This window comes from Nylanderia fulva, unplaced genomic scaffold, assembly GCF_048542155.1.
Source record: "Nylanderia fulva isolate GAGA-0341 unplaced genomic scaffold, ASM4854215v1 Scaffold1, whole genome shotgun sequence".
NCBI lineage: Eukaryota > Metazoa > Arthropoda > Insecta > Hymenoptera > Formicidae > Nylanderia > Nylanderia fulva.
Genome location: NW_028189192.1, coordinates 5,824,827 through 5,845,660, shown reverse-complemented (window position 1 = coordinate 5,845,660; position 20,834 = coordinate 5,824,827). Strand labels below are relative to the sequence as shown.

The window sequence follows — 20,834 nt, the reverse complement described above, 5'->3', positions numbered from 1 at the left end:
CAGTTTTCGTTTTACCTTCCTATTGTGTATACTTTTCTTGTGGGGAAAAAAAATTTAAACGCAAAAATACTGTATTAAAACAATATAAATAATAGGATTTCTTTCGCGCGATAAAACGTGACAGTATTATGCACCTTTAAAGCTTTTTCGAAACATAATGTGGTACAAAATTATCTTCTGACAAGAGACTCGCCGACATTTCCTTGACGTTCATAAATCATGTGTTTCTTTTTTTTTTTCCCCGAGTGGTTTCGGAACGAGCGACTTCATACCGACTCTTATTTCCGACAGAAGATTTATTCACAGTCGCATTTTAGAGTGTAACTCATGAAAAATGTTGCGCGGATACACGGATCCCGAATGTGGGAGAAGTTGCCTAACAACTTTCCACATAAACTGCGCGTGCTGCATTGCGAGCTTTGGAATGCGAAACTCGCAAGGTTTCCTCTTTCGCCCATCTGTGCCGCGCGCGCGGATTTCTGTTTTATTCAAGACGTAATTTCTAAGCGAAAGCTTATAAACGATCGTAATATCGATGTTTTTTTGTGCGTTAATCGCTACTTTCAAACGGAAGAAGAATGGGAAATCATACATTTTAATTTTGCTGAAAGCTAAGCTGATATTCGTTCTTTTCTGCGATTGCGAAATAATATGAGAATCTTCTCGCATGTTAATTCGAAATCATGCGAATGAAATTGGCGTTTATCGCGGTCACGCGATAATTCTTCATAATAATATAGTCAGAGATACGTATGAATCGATAATTATGCCGTCAATACCGTTAATCTGCCATTCAATGACATTCGCCGACAAAATTTCGTTTGTACAATTTACAATTCCATCTCTACGAAAGGTCTATTAAAATCAATTCTCAAGTACGATGATTAAAAAAAAAATTTTCAAATAATGTTGCATATACAATCGCGAAACAATGTTTCGAGTAGAAATAAAAATACAGTCGCGTAACATGGAATATTCTTTTCATTTAATGTACAGTATTTTATAATTATTATAAAAGAATTAAAATTCTCTCATATATCATACGGTAGCTACATTAAAAGGCACACTCTGTGTTATCATTTAATTCACGCAGTTTAAATATTTGTATTTAATTTTTAAAGTAATGTACATCGTGTAATTTAATTTGAACAAAATTATTCGCTAAGCGATATCGTATCGAGGAAATGATCTCTTAAAATCCTAAATTGTAAAAATACTAGGAAAACAACCAACGATGTTATTCAATTTCCACGAGCTTCGTTCAAACAGAATACTACAGTTGGTTCACAAAGCTCTTCTTTTTTCTTATCCTGAAGGAGCTTCTGGGATTCTTTCACTCCAACCTTTCTATCTATGAGAACGCTGCGAACGCGGTTACTTCCTTTAAGAACCTCACATTTCCTGCCTTCATCCGGAAAAGTGCAATGCAATCAGCACTATACAAATCTTATATTTTATTACATATATTTTATTTCATATCAAAATCAGTTCCCTCTCACAATCAGAATACAACAGGTAATAATTGTTTCTTTTTTTTTTATCAAAATTTTACATTGATCATTCCTGATCATTTTAAAAATTATTAAAAAAATAATAATTTTTGAAAAGTACATATTCATTAAGTTTGCAATTAGTTATACATGATTAGAAAATTTACCTAAATATTGTAGATCAATAGACTTTCTAAAAATGATAAAATTTAAATGAACATGCAGTATTACAAACTTGTTATCAATAATAGTGTGATACTACTTCTTCAATAATAAGGAGCAAACGCGAATGTAAGTCAGATAAAAAAAAAGCGAAATAAAACATGCATTGCAACGTAAAACATGCATCGAAAGAAAACAGGGACGTTCGATGCGAACCATATTCTTTCGCACTTGTTCGCTCTTACTTCACGAGCACCGACTCTTATCCCCTTTTCTCTTCCATCTACTTTTCAAAAATTGTACTTGCAGAAATTGCTCTCTTCGCTCTCCTATAGTAGCGCGTTCAGTATCCGCACACGAAAGCAGATGAAACTCTATTTCTCCTAGCCGTATTCTTTTTTATCGTGGAAAACAAGGCCATTCCTGAGGGCGGGAATGCGAGATATAGAACACGTGGGAAATTGCAACGGAAACTGCAGACCGCACTTCAAATATGCAAAACGAGTATTGTAGATCCTGCGTAGAGGTGGCGTGCACAAGACAGAGAGAGAGAGAGAGAGAGAGAGAGAGAGAGAGAGAGCAGCAGAGATTTTAATCAACGCAACGACGACGGAAAGATTATTCCGATTTAATTGTGATTCTCGCGCGGTTGTCCAAATGGAATTCGGTTAAACTTAGATTATAATTTGTATACTGTTGTAAAATTTAATCTAACAAGAAATTTTGTAATAATTTTTGCAAAGATTAAAGACAAAACATTTTTTAATATCACAATTTATTTCATTAATCAAAAAATGAGAATATAAAATTGAGAATTTTATATTCTCATTTCTTGATTAATGAAGTAAATTGTGATATTAAAAAATTTTTTGTCTTTTATTTTTATAAAAATGTTATAACAGAATTTCATTAATCAATTATTACAGAATTTCATTAATAAAAATGAGAATATAAAATTCTCATTTTTGGATTAATTAAATATACACTTATGTTGACTACTTTTGATTAAATTGATTTCATCGAAAGTACTTCTTTCATGGAAAACGAAACAATGATTTTAGAAGACAAAATCTCTCTCTCTCTCTCTTTCTGTATTTTGGTCTACCATATTTCGAAATGGTTGAAATTAGTATTCCAAAAAAGATGCTGATATAATTCTTTGCCGCAAATGGTAATTAGAACGGTCATTACATGCTCTCCAATTTAGTATGCATACAGAATCCAAGTAATGAAATGCATTTCACGAATAATCTGACTAGAAGATTTCTTACATACAAAAAAATTCAAAAAAAATCGAAATTAAATTATTATTGACAGATATTATTATATAATATTATATTATAGTTACTATTTATCGAGTTTGAGAAAAAAAACATCGGTTATTTTGAAGGAAAAACATACAATATTTTACGAAAAGAATGTTATTAAATTTTTGCTCCCCTTGAATAATGATTTAAATGTGTATTATTATAATGACATATTTATATAATATATTATACAGTATACTTTTAACGCGCAACGCAATTACGTCGGATTATTAGCTTATTGCTATAATCCACCGAGGGTGTTTCTTTCGCAGGGGAAAAAATAATTACCCGCAGTAATACGAAAAGTATCAAGCGGTAAATTAAATTTGAAAGCACGACCCATAATTTCGCGAAAAACGATTCATGATTTAATTAAGCCTCTTCAACCATTATAATGGCTTATCATTATCATATTATCATATCTTGCCATTAATTCAAAGTATATATATAAAACATTTCTGACAGTGTCGGAATTATTTAATAAATCCTATTTTAAAATTAATCCAAAATTATTTTTTTGAAACATCTCAAATTGATCGAACCTATTAAAACTTCCAAGGCTTTCCAACTAACTCATCGTTAAAAACTTAAAAAAAAATCTCAATTGCTGGCATAATAATAATGGACTCAAATATAAATGGCATCGACTCGAACAACTCGCGTTCCTTGGACAAATGTCACCGAAATATTCAGCCATCCGCGAAAGTGCGCCGAGTGTAATCGTACGTAACCGGGGTCATGCTGTTCTAAGAAGACTAGGAAGGATTCCCGACCTATACGTCGCGCGATATATCCAGCTGGTCGCGAACAGAGCCACCACCCTACCCGAAGAGCCCCACTTGTTGGACGCCTCCGCCGGAAGGGGTTGAAAACCGGAGCGACCTCAAGCCACCTGATGCTACGCTACTGGCGGCATCGATCCCCCAAACCTTCATCGAAACCCCTCCATGGTAGCCATGGCGACCAACTTCCCCTATCACCGTTACCTCGAACGAACTAACGAAAGGACGGATGGACGGACAGACGAACGAACGAACGAACCTGCGAACACAACATGCCTGTTCCCACCTTCCGACCAGGAGAGACCTTCTCGTTCGTCGGAGGGTGGTAGGTGACGTCAAGTAATAAACATTAGCGATATAAGCGTGCACCCTCTCGAGCAGGTTAAGTTACCTACGAGGATATATCCTGCAATCAGGTCACATCGAACATTACATTCGATCAGCGTGATTTCGCGCCAGCTGATTCAATTTTCTGTGATTCGCTTAACCGTCCTAGTGACTATCGAATCGACCACGGAATCGATTCCTTCATGTAGTTTTAAGAAATGTTTGACAGGCGGATGGAATTAATTCTGCAACACTTTTTTTACACGACGTAAAATCCCTCAGCCCGAATATTTGAAGAGTTGGATGCATTTTTTTTGGATAAAGTAAAAAGGTATTAAGATGCTTAAAGGATTAGTAAGATAAATTATACTCTTGAAATATTACGTGTGTATAAAATAAAACAGCAACGTAATGCGATTCATTAATATAAAATAAAATTACGTTTGTAAAATCAAATATATTAACCGTGCAGTATACAGTTTTCTTTATGTATTCCAAAAACTACTTGATTTGTTGGCTTATTATATTTATATAAAAATAGTTTATCCACAAAAACATATTAAGTCGAAAGTCATATAAATAGATATAATTTCGGAAGATTAGTGCTAAATATACACAAGGCATAAATAAGACGATATTGTTCTTATGACTGACACGAAGAGATAAATAAATTATGGCGATGGCTGCTTAATACGTATTATCGTTAATTTTATGGAGCCAGCGCTATGCCTAATATCTATATCACCGGATATATTCAATTACTAGGATATTAAATTGTCCATTTTCTCTCATTGATTGTATCTGAAACGTGCTTAAAATATACAGGATCATCTAAAATAAATTTTATAAAAATATTTTTAATATAAAACTGAAACCGAGACGCTAATTTAATTACACAGCTGTTAAATAATAAACGAGAACTTATTTTTTCAATATTAAAATTCTCCATTTTAATTTAAAAACTCGATCGATGTCACTTTATTTAAATATATATATAATTGCTGCCTCAATTAAACTCGATATTTTTAAAGTTTGATATGAAATGAAATGCTGATTGCAAAATGGTAAAAGCTGCGTACTTTAAATGTCCCGTGGGAAAATGATTGTGCCTATAAAACAGGAGTAATACCAATAAAACGTTATTATATCGCGAGTTTTATTCGATGGCGTTGTATCTTGCATGACTGGATACAATCATATCACAATCGTACATAAATAGAATGCGCCGTAATATTTACGTTCAATTCTTAGACATTTTCTCAAAAAGCAACTGACTCAAATTCTGTATTTTTTTTAAATGCGAGTTGTTTCTCAATATGATGTTTCTCACATGTAAATAACAAATATAAAGATAAAGAGAATCTTTTCTGTTTTATTATAATTTTGAGAATTTTATAATATATTAAACATATGAAAATATATGCATAATATATGTATCTTATAATATTACTGTTTTAGTAATTACTAACATCAGTTTATGAACCATAATATACGTGCCGATCAATTCATCAACAAGCTAAAGTAGCGATATTTATGAAAATAAAAAATAAAAAATAAAAATCCCTCGTTTATATATGCAAATATACATATGTATATACAGATATACATATAAATGAGAAATTTTTATCGCGCGAACAACTACAAATATATATCTTTGAATATATATGCTGCTTTAATTTAATCTGAATCGAATAGAACTTAATTAAACTTTCCGATTTTTCCACATATTCTCTAAATTCATCATCACTTCTCTGTGATGCTCATGTCTGACACAAATCTCTGTTTTATGTGAAGGCATTGTCGAAAATCACTTAGTCTCTGAACGTGCGCGACGAAGCACATTATTCGATGTATTCTCAGTTTGAGTTGAAGTACAATAGACCAGTTAAATAGGCGACGTTAGTTCTGATATTGTTCATACGGATCTCTGTTTGCTACAAAGACAGGATCGAAAATCAGTTAGCCTCTAAACACGATCAACGACGCTCGTATTATTCGATGTATTTTCAACGTTTAAGTTGGCACTCGGAGAGTTAATTAAACATTATATTGGAGGAGTCTAGAGATAATCGTATTTGCAATCTGTGACTGCACCTATAGACAATTCGCATCCGTACATTCTGTATTATACATACACATATATATATATATATATATGTATAATACAGTAAAAAAGAATGTTAACTTTTACAATTACAGAAAAAAATATTCATTACATTTGAAAGTAAGTCAAAATAATCGGAACAATTTCTAACAAATTTTTTTCTACACTAATAAGAAAAAACTAAATTAATAAACATTTGTTTGATTACTCCCAAATAAATCATTTATTTGAAATAAATATTTTATTTGTTTTGAAAAAGGATTTTCTTATATCAAATAAATATTTTTCATATCAAATCAATATTATTAGTTTCGAATAAATAATTCATTTGACAGTATTGAAATAATAAATACTTATTTTTCGGTGTACGTCGCGATATTTTTCTCGACTCGACGTATTCGCGATCGACAGTTTGACAAGAAAGGAGCTTGGATAATAAGCTTGGTGCCACCTTCTACTTTATCGAATGTAACGATCGCGCATGTAAACGTCACAACATATGACCGTAACAACGCGTGTTACGATAATTGTACGGAACTATCGAACAGCGCGAGCACGATGATTACCGGGACTTGGAATATTACATAGCTACACGGTAATAACGAAGTGTACCCGTAGGAATTTCTCAACAACTTCATCTCAACTCGGGCATTCCAGACACGTCACCAGGGATCACGCGCTTATCTACGTTTCGAACGAACGATATAAAGTTCATTAGACAGATATATTATACACATAGAAAAGGCAAATAAGCGCTCTTTATTACATAAGTGCATTATTAATGTTCTTCAACCTCAATATAATATCCGTTATATTATTGCAATAATGAATCGCTCACTTTGAAAAACACGGCGTTAAATACGTATTTTGAATTAAAGAATACAAAAAACTTGCGCATATAATTTTATTTCAATATTTCCCGTATAATAAATGTAAAAGAAATTAATTATTTACGTAAAGTACATTATTAATATTCTTCAGCCTCAATATTATATCCGTTACATTATTGCAATAATGAATCGCTCACTTTGAAAAACACGCGTTAAATACGTATTTTGAATTAAAGAATACAAAAAACTTGCGCATATAATTTTATTTCAATATTCCCCGTATAATAGATGTAAAAGAAATTAATTATCGCATATTACATATATGATTTGCGATAAAACGTTCAACTTAAACAATTTATAGCAAAGATACTTTAGTGGCAAAAAGAGAGCATCGTCGGAAAAATGGTGAACTCTTATACGAAAGTAAAAAGCCCTGGAGGCGGAAGCGCCTTCTAACACGTTCATTCGCACGAACGGCGCACAATCGCGTATTTTACGCTCGAGAGAGTAACGAAACGCGATCGAACGCGAAGGCCAGGTACAATATCGACTGAACGTTATCGCGGAGATTGCAACCGGACCGGTAATCGTTATTGGTCAAAAATCCAATTTCTAAATTAGTTTTGTCGCGAAAAGTGTTTCGAAAAACAATAAACGATTATTTATCGATCAAGATACTGGGATAACGTAGAGAGCTTACGCGCGTTAAAACCATCAAAATTGTTTTTATTAAATACGAAAAAAAAATATATAAAAATATATATAATATATATGATATGCGACAGATAATAATTTCAACATTCCGCATAGTATATTTCAATATGAAGTAAAAATAGAAATAGAATGTTCGTCAATACTGCAGGTCGTCACGTCGGTGAAATTTCATAAAGTATTGAGCATCGTCTCTTCGCTCGCTGTTTTTATTACGTGACTATATAGTAATCGATAACGTAAATGGAAAGTGTGTGGAACTTAGCACGCAGATGATGTTTCATATCGTCTGATATAATATAAAACTGACCATTTTCTCTCATTAAAAGAATAAACGGTCAGTAATCGATATTACTAATTATACTATGTTAATAACATGTAAACCGTTTATTATAGATATATTCACATTTATATGCGTATATAAATTCAGTTTAAAATAAATGTCAAAGTTGATACTTGAGAAATTATCCCTTTCAAGAAAAAACATTGCCTGTTAATTACGATTACTAAACAATGTTTTTTATGATCAAGTAATTAATATGTCAAATCGACAGAATTACCCCGAGAAAAAAAAATTACGTTCGACCTTATAATGCAAGGGTTATGGAAAACGGGACAATGTAAAAAAAAAAAAAAAAAAAAGAACAATCTCCACGATTTGAAATACAATTTGCCGACCGGTGGCGAACGAGCGTGTAAAAGTGCCTCTACATCAGAGGACAAACTTGTACGTGCGCTGCAAGGAGAGTTAGAATACATACGAGACAAAGAGAGAGATGGAGAGAGAAGAGGGAAAGAGAGCGGATGAATTTGAGCTTTAAAGCTCACTACCTGCTGACATCGCTTTGGCCTCGGCGATTCATTGTGGTAGGTGCCAATGACCGCGAGGATACGAGGGATGCTCGAGTGCATCGCTGCATATTTCACTCGAGGGTGTACGTCACAAGGCGGGTCATGACGTCATGTCTAACCTACATACTTTAAGAGAACGGAATCGCGTCGATGCACTTCTGCGTCATTATACGCGGCCGAGCTGCTGCAAACACGAGATACGATTCCGGAATCGCACACATACTCGTAGTGTCTCGCTTACCAGTTATCCAGCAAAATTTGTCGAGTCGACATAGGATTCCGAAAAACCTTATATAAGCCGACGCGTTCTTAATGACGTCATATTATAATGACGTAATCAATCCTCGCAAGATTGGTTCCGCGCATCCTTAATCATCGACTGTCAGCTAATCTTTATAAAATAAGGGGAAACGAGAAATTTATGTAGAATATGTATATATATATATATATATCTGTCCATATTTATATGCAACGCGGCCTAGAAACCAGAATTCAATAATGGCTGCTTTGACGAATTTATACTTGGACTGGAGTCAATCTTTCCTTAGCGAAAATTTCAAGAATTACCGCTCTACGATGGTAATATTAAATATTTCGATCTAACGAATTAATTATGTGCGCACATGCGTTACTTGTCCACCGGACTCTGTCGAATATATTACATGTCATATTTACAGTGCATCCGTGAAAAGTTATGAATATTACGTAGATTCTATGGACCGTTTCGTTCCTAAATTGAAAATTGGTTTGTAATGCTAATATTACATATATGATGTATATAGTATATTATCTATATACATATATATTCCTAGATAGATCCTAATTTTATACACGTGCACATTTTTATAATAAATCGTTGTAAAGAAACAATTATATAATTTATATCTCATTATTGCTGTATTTTTCAATGTTTCCTATTTATTTATAATTTTCATATTTCTAATTTCTAACATAATTTTCAAAGTTACCATAAATTAAGATATTCAAGAGGTTCAACGAATAAAATTCACTTTAAAATCTCGACTTTGCATCGTATACGTATTGGAATTACAAATGTGCAAGTTTACCGAGAACTAACATCGCAGCATGTACAATATGGAATATGATGGAAAACAGTACTGTTCTAGTATATGAGAATGAGTACACAGAACTTTCTAGGTCCACACTATGGCGTGATGTCGCGTAGATCAGATGAATGTCCCGGTTAAGTTGCGATACTACGTTATCATGAATTGTTAAAGAATTATAGTTAGTCGGTAGAGTATGATATGCAACATTATGACCCGTACTTATTCCACTCTTGCACATTTATCAGAAAATGTTAGCTGTTGAATTCTTCGTTCAAAATAACACACAATCGCATATACATACATATATACGAATAAAATTAATAACCAAGTTGTATTACATAATTTAAACATTAAACGATTACATAATATTTTAATCGATTATTCGAAATAGTTACATCTCACATCGAGAGATACTGAAACTTTTCTCCTCAAATTATTGGAAAAAGATATCTTATTTTTTCTTATAGGTAGTCCCATCTGGGATTTCGAACGTGACAGCAGATTTGATCTACAGTCACTGAAGCGAAGACGAAAAATAGACGCTGAGACGAAGTAACACGAGTTACTTCAATTCATAGATAGGATAAAAATAAACGAATATTACGTAATTAATATTACATCGTATAATCTTTAACTCGTACACTTATTCTCATAAATGTATTTCGTAAAATTTTATTAAATATTATTAAAGAGCGATTGTATCAAATTTTAAAAGAGAGAGAGAAAGAGAAAGAAGAGAGACATATCTTAAAATGAGCATTGTTTATAATCAATCCAATCCAATTTCTTAAGTTTAGTTGGTTACATAAAAGCAATCTCAAGAATTTTCCAATCAAAATACCAATGAAAAGTCGACAAGTCGAATTTTCAACGCCGATGTTGGTTTATTTCCGTTTTGGAATGACTATCGTTTTGCCAATGAACGTCATAAGGGATTATTTAAATAAACGAAATTCTGGAATTCTATAGTCTATAGCTGCAAGAAATTTTTCGGAAGGTATCAATTCAAAGCATTGGATCGAAAAAACGCTTATACAAAGCAACGAGAATTGTGCGATCTCCATGCTATAGTAACATACATTTCTATGTTGAAGTGATTTATTTCATACTGGCAATCGATAAAATGTACGAATCAGTGAGCAGAGATTTTTTTCTTTGATAAATTGGAAATATAATTGACTGTTATGTTGAATAATAAATAAGAAAAATGATGAAAAATTAAACTTTAAGACAAAGAAAATCTTATTTTTTAATTAATTTCACGGCTTTGAAGCGATTATTAAAAATTTAAAATTAATAAATGAGTTGATGCTATGTTTTTAAATGTCAGGCAAGCATTAATCATTGCTTAAATTTTAAAATAAGAAAAATTAAAATAAGAAAAGAGTAAATAAGTATTTTGTGATATTATCTAAAATTATATTATTGTACTGCAAAGTTTTCTCGAATATATGATAAAATGAAAAAAAATTTGGACACTTAATTAAATGACTGAATGAGGCCAGTTCATAAAGACGGAAACGTGGAAACATATCTGCTAAAATATCGCGATAGTTTGATCATTAAAAAATTGTACGTCGACTTCAAGGACTGGAAAACTCGTTAAGGAGTTGAAGAAAAAAGGGTCGGTTCTCTCGCCGCAGTCAACAGTATTCTGTCTAAGACAGAATTATTTGAATAATCGGATCCTACCTTTGTATCTCGCATCTATTGTTGAAAACAAAACGAGAAAAAAGTCTGGTACTTCCGAGAGAGAGAGAAAAAGAGAGAGAGATTCAACTACATTCAAACGACCAAAAGAATTTTCAGCTCTCGAGAATTGAAATGCCTCGATATATTCTCTATACTCGACGCTACATATTATGTTAGACATGCATATGAATATGAAACATATAAGACACGTTTTCCCTTCAGATGCAAATTCTACAAATTTGAAAATCATGTTTATCATGCGAAAATTTACATCAAAAGCATCGCATAAGCCATTTTACGTTTTTAATATCGAGCATTTTGTGATTATAATTTTGAAATAAAATGTATAATTTATATTAAAAATAAATTTTTAATAGAAAAATCATTTAATATTCTTTCACATTTTTCTTTAAATACACCACAAACATTTTTTATAATTTAATATAAATTAATCTCATCCGTAAATAATAGCTTAATTATTAATATTGTGTAAAATGTACTTAAAAAGAGCTTTAATGAGAAAATTTATTTGCAGAAATTTATATATATCTAGTAGCCTTGTGTACTTTAAATTTGTCACGAAAATCTTTTCCAGTTTTATAGAATGCCAATACATGTTTTTGATGCGTGATTCTCCGGGGAAATCAAAAAACTGATCAAACTTGAATGGAAATAAAATCGATTAAAAATTTGATGGTGATACATTCAGTTGATAAAATTTTTATCGGAAAAAAACTAAATGTATCCAAAAGCAATGCGCACAATAAAGAGCAAATATCATAAAACAGGGAGACAAGTCAAAACTTCATTTAAACATTTAAATTATATTCCCGGTATTCTTCTATAATTACATTTCAGTGCACATAGTAATTATCTCTACTAATGCAAGATAGAATATTTTGAACTATAACATAATATTAAAGACAGATATATATGTATAAATAGTTCGAAATGCTTAAGTTGAAGTCGGGAAAATTTAGAACTATGAATCTGCGTGCCTAAAACTCAATTTACCGAAATTCACTGAAATTCAAGTCATTGGTACTTCGTACGGCTAAACGAGCATAATTCGCAGGTATATTCTCAGAATATTCCACGCAGTTCGGTGAAGTTTCCGCGAGCGCTTAACGCAGTTTATGAAGTTCCTCGGGCATTGAGCGTGCCAGGCGGCGATTAATCGCGAAAATCTTTCTTTAGATTGAAAAAGCACAGTCCCCAAAGTTCAGGATCAATTGAAACTTTGTGTTAATCGAATGAAATTACATTGGCTCTTAGAAAAAGTTTTATTGGGTCAAAAATCGAGTAAGGTGCTTTCGTAGGTGAGTAAGAGAACTTTGCATTCTTTCATCCGCGGTTTCGATCGTATCAAATTTTGCTTTTCCTCTAGCGTAAGATAAGCTCGGCACACCGCTATTGATTTTGTGAAGGACGCAGGGGAGGTCAGAGAAAGAGAGAGAGAAAGAGAGAGAGGACAGAGAAAGAGACAGAGAGAGTGCGTCAGAGAAAATCGAGAGTAGCTAGGTAAAGTCAACCCGTTATTTAGATGGATTTTTGCCTGATAAAACCAGCGATATATAGTGATCTTTTCCGGATTTATTCAGGGTTATCCTTGAACGCTATTCTGCGCCACTCTCATAACGGGGTAAAAATCGATGTGTACTTTAGGCTAAAAAGGTTGATACATCGCGCAAAGCTCGTATTATTCAACACAGATAAGTAGGTTCCGTTAAGTAAAGATTTGCCACGTTGGTTCAATATCTCGAACCTATTGTCGGGTATTTGACATTTTTGCATCGTTTTGTTCAAATAAGATTCAAAACTATTATGTTATATATAATCGCTAATAAAAGTATTATATAATACATATTCAGATTGATAACGACATCCAATCATTTCAGCTATTAAAAATTTCAAATTATAATTTAATGCAGATTCAGTTATTTTTTTGTTGTTGTATACTTTCTTTCAAATACGATATTAAAATATTATATATTATTATTATTCGTAAAATAAAATAATTTGTACATATAGTACATTTTAATCTGTCCATAATATTGTATAATATTAATAACTGTACATTTTATTTCAATTAAATAGTTAACAATAATTAGTGAAAAAATTATTCAAAATATATATTGAAGAACATTTTTAAATTACAAAGAAAATTCATTAGAATGTAAAATCAAAGTTAATTAAATTATTTAATACAAATATTAAAAGAAATCCATTAACAGCAAGTTCTACAAATTTACAGAAAATCCTGATTTTGTAATAATTTACAATATGCATTAATATAAAAAGTATAGTTTTAGCGTGATAATCTATTCAACGTTGGAAAATAAGAATTAAATTGAAATATTATAAAACTTTAACAATCTTCGATTTACTCATAAATCATTTCAAGCGCGTTTCTCATCTTGACAAGTTTGTCTGGGCAAACTATCTTGAAAAGTTTCATTAAATATGAAAACTATCTCTATTTCTCGAATTAAGAGATAGTAAAATATAAACTATATTTTTCAATTATATCAAAATAAGTTATAATCTAAAGATGTACAATTTTTTCTGTAAATTATAGCATTCTCAATCGATGTTTTTGATATGATTTGTTAACGATGAGTTATTTTAATAAGTTAACATATTAAACATATATGCACTACTAAAATATTATAAAACGTTATGATATAAATACTTGTATAATTTTACAACGGTTTAAATAAATAAATGAATAAATAAATAAAGCAAAGTTGAAGCATATAAGAGTTAAATGAAGCATATTACAAAAATAGTTCGGTGAGAGATAGAATATCCGATAATAAATACGAAAAATAAATCTCACTTTAACGAAAACATTGAATAATGTAATGTGATCTTAATTAGTATCTCGTGTCGGTGCTCTGCTCAAGATAGCTATAGATAGCTAATAGATATGTAGATATATTCGTATCGGACGATGACCGAGATTTATGATAGAGGGATATCGAAAAGCTGTAATCGCATACCATGTGACAAATCTCATAAACGATTTGTGGTAATCCGCCGACAGAATCTGACCGCGTTGGAACCTATCCAAAATTGATGGTGAATTTTCGACGAAAATATGATGCGTAATTCGCGCATGAGAACAAGGAGTGCTAAGCGTATCTCGTATATTAAGTCGTGACACATGATTTCACAAAGATAATGTACGTGTACGACGACGCAAGAGCACGTAATTGGCCAGGTAGCGCGTTTGAAATCATAAAATCCTCCAACATGAATTAATGAATATATTTTTAACTCCATACACTTTTAACACGGAAATAATCGTGAAAATAAAACATTATTTCGATATTATTTCGCGTAAAATTGCTAATCGTATAATCAAATTTAAACCGAAATGGCAACCAAACTGTACAAATAGATGTATATTTTATAATTGCAAATATAAATTTTTGCAATTACAATTATATGTTTTATTACGTTGATAGGTTATTTTTTGAAAAATATAATGACAAATAAATTAACCTACATTTTGATAAACAGATTAAATTCGCGGCATACTCAAATATTTCGAGGATTCATTAAATCTTTAGCTGGATGATCTAAAATAAAATAGAAACGAAGATCTACTAAAAAAAGTTCGTCAGAGCATATTATCGAAGAAAGTGCATCAGTAACGACTCTTTCGTTGAATCAAAGATCTTGCAATCAAAGTTATATCGGTGAAGGAAAATTTCCCAATGAAAGAAATGAATTCTCGAAGAGAAATAGTGAAAGAGAATAATGGAATATTAAAAAAGACGACTACGCCAGAATCTCATTCTAAGGAAGTCAGTGACATCGAGAGAGAAGACAAATTGGTTTGGGAACATGAAGAAGACACGATCATCTCTGTCGATCAGCTCGACAAGATGTATTCCCTTCAAGAAGACCACGAAGCATCAAAACGCGAGATTAAAAATCCGGAGAAAATCAAGAACGTGGAAATAATCGGTAAACGTGTGAATCAACGTCCTTTCTGCGACATAATCGGCAAACGAGAGCAACGTAAAGAGGAATTGGAAAAGATGGAAGGAGATTTGCGAGAACGTCTGGACATGCTTGAATGTTCGATGTCGGCGGTGATGGTGTGGAATATCTGTAAAATGTCGCAGGGTGCGCCTGTCTGCAAGATGAGACGTATTCTCGAAAAACAATTTAAAGACACGAGAGAACTCTCTTGTCGTAGCACGCCGAGCTGCCATTATGATTGCAGGGTGCGAGAGGTCGAGGCTGAAAGAAAATTGGCGTTAAAGAAAACGGAGGAAGCGCGAAGTCTTTGGTCGGAAAAACTTGCAACGTTAGAGCAGAGAAAAGAAAAACTCGAGGAAGCTAGAAGGATTCAAGAGGATCAAAAAGACGCGATAGAAAAGTTAAACGAGGAAGCCAAGGCGCTGCGAGACGCGATAGAGAAAAAGACGATGGAGACGGACGAATCGTGTCAATACGGCGAGTGCGGCGATACACAGTGCAAAAAGAGATGGCTCGACAGAGTCCCCAGTGTAACGTCTATTGAATCCGAGGATATTCAGTGTCTGGAGAAGCTGCAGCAATTAGCGGAGGAAGAAATAATTATAAAGCGAGGCATCGCCGAACTGGAACGCCGCGAAGAAGCTTACATGAGAACGCTTCAGCAAGCCGGCGAGCTTTGGTCGAAGATGGAAGGCGACGCGACAAACGCGTTGCAAGAGCAACTCGACATGAAGATCGCGGCGAATCAACAAATGGCGGATCGCGTATGCGAGCTGGAAGACGCTCTGGAAAAGTGCCGAGCTAGGTTGGCCGCATGTAGATCGGAGCTCGAGAAATTTCTAACTATCGAGAAAGTCGAAGCTACGATCGGTCGCGACGACGACTTCGCAAAAGTCACGGATAAAGTAGTCATGGTAAAGGCTAAAGTTGTGCACCGGCCTATCGGTAGAGTGGACGATATTGCGACGGTGGAGGACGGCGAAGTTCTGGCGAGAGTGGAAACGGTGGACGAAAAAGCGTTGGCAAGAGTCGAGGTTGTGGACGAGGAAACGTTGGCGAGGATCGACTTGATCGATGCCGGCGCAGAAGTTGCTCTCGTCGGGAATGACAAATACGTCTCGGTTAAACCCGACTTGGCTGATCTTGCGGTCGATCGTCCGGCGGATCTCGTGCAAATCGAGGACGCGGAAAGTGTAGTTCGACCGGAAGATTTCGCTTACGAGCAACGGAGATTAAAAAAAGTTCGGGAATACTTAAGCAAGTTAGGTTCGTTAGAAGAACTGTATGAGGATGGTGTGCCGTGCGCGCCTGATTTCGCGTGCAACGACGTGGTAGCCTCGCCTACTGGCATGACAGATGAGGAATTGATTGTGTTGGGCGTGGGTCCTCCGAAGAAACCTGATGAAAAATTAGTCGCGGATGAGGAGGAACGTGAGAGGCAATTTCGAGAAGAATTAGTAGAAGGAGCGGACGACGTAGATGATACCGAGAAAAAAGAAGAAAAAGCGAATGACATTTCGAAAATCGAAATTGAAGAGAAAATTGTCACCAAAGCAAAAGAACAGATTATAGAAGCTATGGAGGTGCCTGTTAGAGAAATCGTAACGCGTCAGGAAATTCAAGAAATTGAGGATGATAAGCCGATAACAATACCGAATGACGTTAAAGCGCTGGAAGTAAAAAAGATCGACACCGACCAGGACATCGTTATACAACGAGATACGATTCTATTGTGGATCGACATGATTAATACAATTCGCACGTCAGCAGCGGTATACAATTTGTATTATAATTTAAATAAAGAAATATTGCAATTATATAAATATACAGAAATTGTGCATTAGTAATATGTTACGTTTGTATATACGTTAATATATTACATATATAAAATGTAATGTAATAAATGCAATATTTCCTTTTCTTAATATTAATATTAATAATACATATATTCTGTTTTATATTTAGAAACATCCTGACTGTCACATAGTGAAAAAAGATGCTGATATCTTAATCGAACAAGTTGGTGCTCATGTCGGGGTAAGAGATTAGGGTAATGAGATTTGTAATTCACAAATGATAATAATAAATGTGAATAAATGTGTGCGATATATAAAAAACATAATTAAATAAATATAAACACGCAATAAAAGTTTTAGCAAATTATTTAACAATTAAAGATTAAAAGAATTTGCAAAAATTTGAGAATAAATTAATTGCAGTATAATATTAATTTAAGCTATATACAACATTTATTAGAAATCTAATTATATATATTCTCAGATAAGACCTAAAAAAGTGGAAGAGAAACACATAATAACAATCGTAGAAAATAAGCAGGAAAAGGTGATTGAGGAAAATGAACTAAAAGTGAAAGAAGGACTAATAATTGAAACTAAATTGCAAAACGAATTAATAGTACCGAAGGACAAAAAAATGGAACCACCGACAAAAAATGAATCAATACCATCTCCTCGCTCTGAAGAAATATCAGTGGAAATAAAAGCTCCGATGAAACCGGTAGCTGAATTATCTAATACGAAAGAGAAAATATCAGTTGATATGGAGCCTTCTACGGCAGTTTCAATAGAAAATTTCTTTCAGTCTCCTACAATTCCCGTCAAGGAAGATTTAAAAAGCGTCCCGTCGATTGAGCCTGTATCGCATAAAATAGAAATAGAAAAAACAGAAATTAAAAAAGAAACACAAGTCAAGGAAATCGTACATGATACAAAAGAAATAGAAATATCTCAAGTTAAAGAAGACGCGACATTCGAAGATTTAATAGATAAGAAGTTAACAATTGAAATGGTAAATGATAAAAAAATTAATTCTACAGATAAAAAAGAAACATTGATAGTTGGGAAAATAGAAAAGGAAGAAGAAATCATATCCGATTACGTAAAAAGAAATGAAAAAAAAGTAGAAGACGTACTAGTAAAAGAAGCAGTAACAGAAAAAGAAAAAGTAATAGTAGAAGAAGTAAGAATAAATAAAATATTACCAATGTCAGAAGAAATTGATGAAAGTAAGTATGCAAAAGACGTGGAAAAATTGAAAGAAATCCCACAAGTTGACGAAATAGCAGACAGAGAAGAAACGCAAAATGCGGGAATTGTAGAAACGAAGAAAATTTTAGAAGTCCCGCCTGTTGTAAAAATAACAGAAATAGAACAAGATGTAGAGGAAGCATTACCAATAATAGATGTAACAGAAATAAAAATTATGGCAGATATAGTTTCACCAACCGTAGATTTAATTGAGGGAGAAAAAATCGAACCTAGCAAACTTCCAATCGTAGATATTAAAGAAGAACCGGTTTCAGACATAGTAAGAGAAAAAATTATAATTGAAGAAGCTCCACCAATTGTGAATGGAACGGAAGAATTATTAACTTTAAACGCGATAATAGAAAAAAAAGTCGAAATTGAAGAACCATCAATAATAGATACAATACAAAAAGAAATTGAAAGCAAAGAAGTACCAATGATTACGGACACAGAAATTGAAATAAGTAAAGAATCTATTGAAGAAATAATAACAAAAAAAGAGATTGAAATCCAACCAGTAACAGAACCAATAATACAAAAAGAAATAGAAGAGATAGAAGAAATCAAAATGATAAAACAACCTGTGCTCGAAGCAGAAATGAAAAAAGACGAAGAAATTAAAGAAATACCAAAAAAAGTTATACCGCCCATCAAATTATTCGAAGAAAGAGAAAGAGAAAAAATACCAGAGTCAATAGAGAAAGAGGAAATATTGGCGAAAATTGCATTACCCGCAAAACTAATAGAAGACAAAAAGGAAAGAGAACCAGTCGAAGAAAAAAAGCCAGAATTCGTCAAGATTAAACCAAAAGTTGCTGAAATAAAACCAGACGAAATAGAAACGCCAACAATACCAATCGATACCCGATTATTGGCGCAGCCATACTTAATTATAGCGCAAATAAAAGAAAAAGAACTGTTGCAGATTGTACCTCCGATGAAATTACCATGTACAGAATGTTGTACGGTTAGTAAAAATCATTCTACCTTCTTTCATTTCATTTTGATAAATTCTATAAATAATAATACCACTTCCAATATACTCGCAATTTCCTATCTTGTTCTGGAACATTTGATTTATTAATGATAGCTACCAAATATTTTGAATATACATTTCTTCTTCACTTGCAGCAACCAAAACCAGCAGTCGAGACCGCGCAACGCTTAGAAATCATGCAAACGAATGTCGCTCAAACCGAGATCGAGCAAACGAAAATCGTGCAAACCGAAATCGTAGAAACCGAGATCGTACAAGTAAGCACGCAACCGGTTTCCGCCCCTAAAACATTCCGTACGTTGCCGTTACTTGTTATTAGTGAATATTTAAAAGCGGCCGAGTTAAAAGCACCATCGAGCACCGAAATCGCCGACGAGCGTCCTGAAATAACCGGCCGAAAAATGTTCTGGCGCAAACGCTTAAAGGACCAATCGACCGTCACGACCGCCAGCACCGGATCACAGACGGATAAAACGAGCCACGTTAGCCACGACCGAGTTGTAAGGGATGAAAGAGAACGCGCGAGAGTGACCACAGATGAACTTTTACGATCTATAAAGATCGCCGCCGGGTTAGCGCGATCGAACGCAGAACGCGAGATTAGAACGATTAATTATGGCGGGAGATCCGACGAAACGGAAAAGTTGGTCTGCAACTGTTGCCAGTGCGGTAAAATCTCGACGCCATCGTCGACGAAACCTAGATTGAAGGTTCGACCGCAGATTGATGCGAAAACTGCAATGCCTCCGGCGGTAGCTGCGATCAAGCGTATATTTAGTCCTCCTAAAATCGATCGCCCAATATCGTACGATAGATTGTGTCCTGATTGTAAAGCGCAAATCCAGGGCAGGATGCCGCACGAAAAGCATCGCATCGAGAAAATCGTCGAAAAGATTTCTCGCGATCAGGAAAGCTGCGGTTACGCGTTGTCGATCGATAAATCGGGTCGCTCGGCATCGCGAAAAAGGGAGATCGAGAAAAAAGATCAGGGTTACTTATCCAAAATGCCTAAGCGGAAGACTAATTTAATTGAACAAAAGAAAAGAGATAATTTGCAATCAATTTTAGAGAATCCAGAAAAATTTGTAGAGCCATTATCCCCAAGTTGCATTTGTTACAAGTTAGAGAAAACTAGCACAGAGCCAATTAGAAAAGGAAACTGTTATTGCGCGGATTAAAAGCTCTCACATAATTATTATTATTCCATTCATTATAAAACACACAACATGTATGATTCGTACGATAAAACATTTGAGAGTAAAGTATCTTAATATCTTATAATATATTTATTGTTAATGAAATGTTATTCACTTAACAATATAATATTAAAATAATAAATGTATTGCAATATAAAAAATTTATCACAAATTATAAAAAAATAAACTTATATTATATTATATTATAATATATTATTAAATATTACTATTGCTATATACGTGATAGCTATAACGTAATATTTAATGTTTTAAT

General features: G+C 33.4%; 1 protein-coding gene across 1 annotated transcript; it reads left to right on the top strand.

Moving 5' to 3' along the window:
• The first annotated feature begins 15,058 nt into the window (after nucleotides 1–15,058).
• Nucleotides 15,059–20,574, top strand: LOC146725309 (uncharacterized). Its single transcript, XM_085482115.1, has 4 exons — nucleotides 15,059–17,092; nucleotides 17,286–17,357; nucleotides 17,601–19,317; nucleotides 19,512–20,574. The coding sequence occupies exons 1-4, from the start codon at nucleotides 15,059–15,061 to the stop codon at nucleotides 20,540–20,542; spliced, it is 4,854 nt and encodes a 1,617-aa protein (XP_085338241.1). The 3' UTR covers nucleotides 20,543–20,574.
• The last annotated feature ends 260 nt before the right edge of the window (nucleotides 20,575–20,834 follow it).

Coding starts and splice junctions, on each gene's coding strand:
- LOC146725309 (XM_085482115.1), top strand. CDS start 15,059: ATGAATTCTCGAAGAGAAATAGTGAAAGAGAATAATGGAATATTAAAA. Junction 17,093..17,285: donor CAATTCGCACGTCAGCAGCG/GTATACAATTTG, acceptor TTTTATATTTAG/AAACATCCTGACTGTCACAT. Junction 19,318..19,511: donor ACCTCCGATGAAATTACCAT/GTACAGAATGTT, acceptor AACCAAAACCAG/CAGTCGAGACCGCGCAACGC.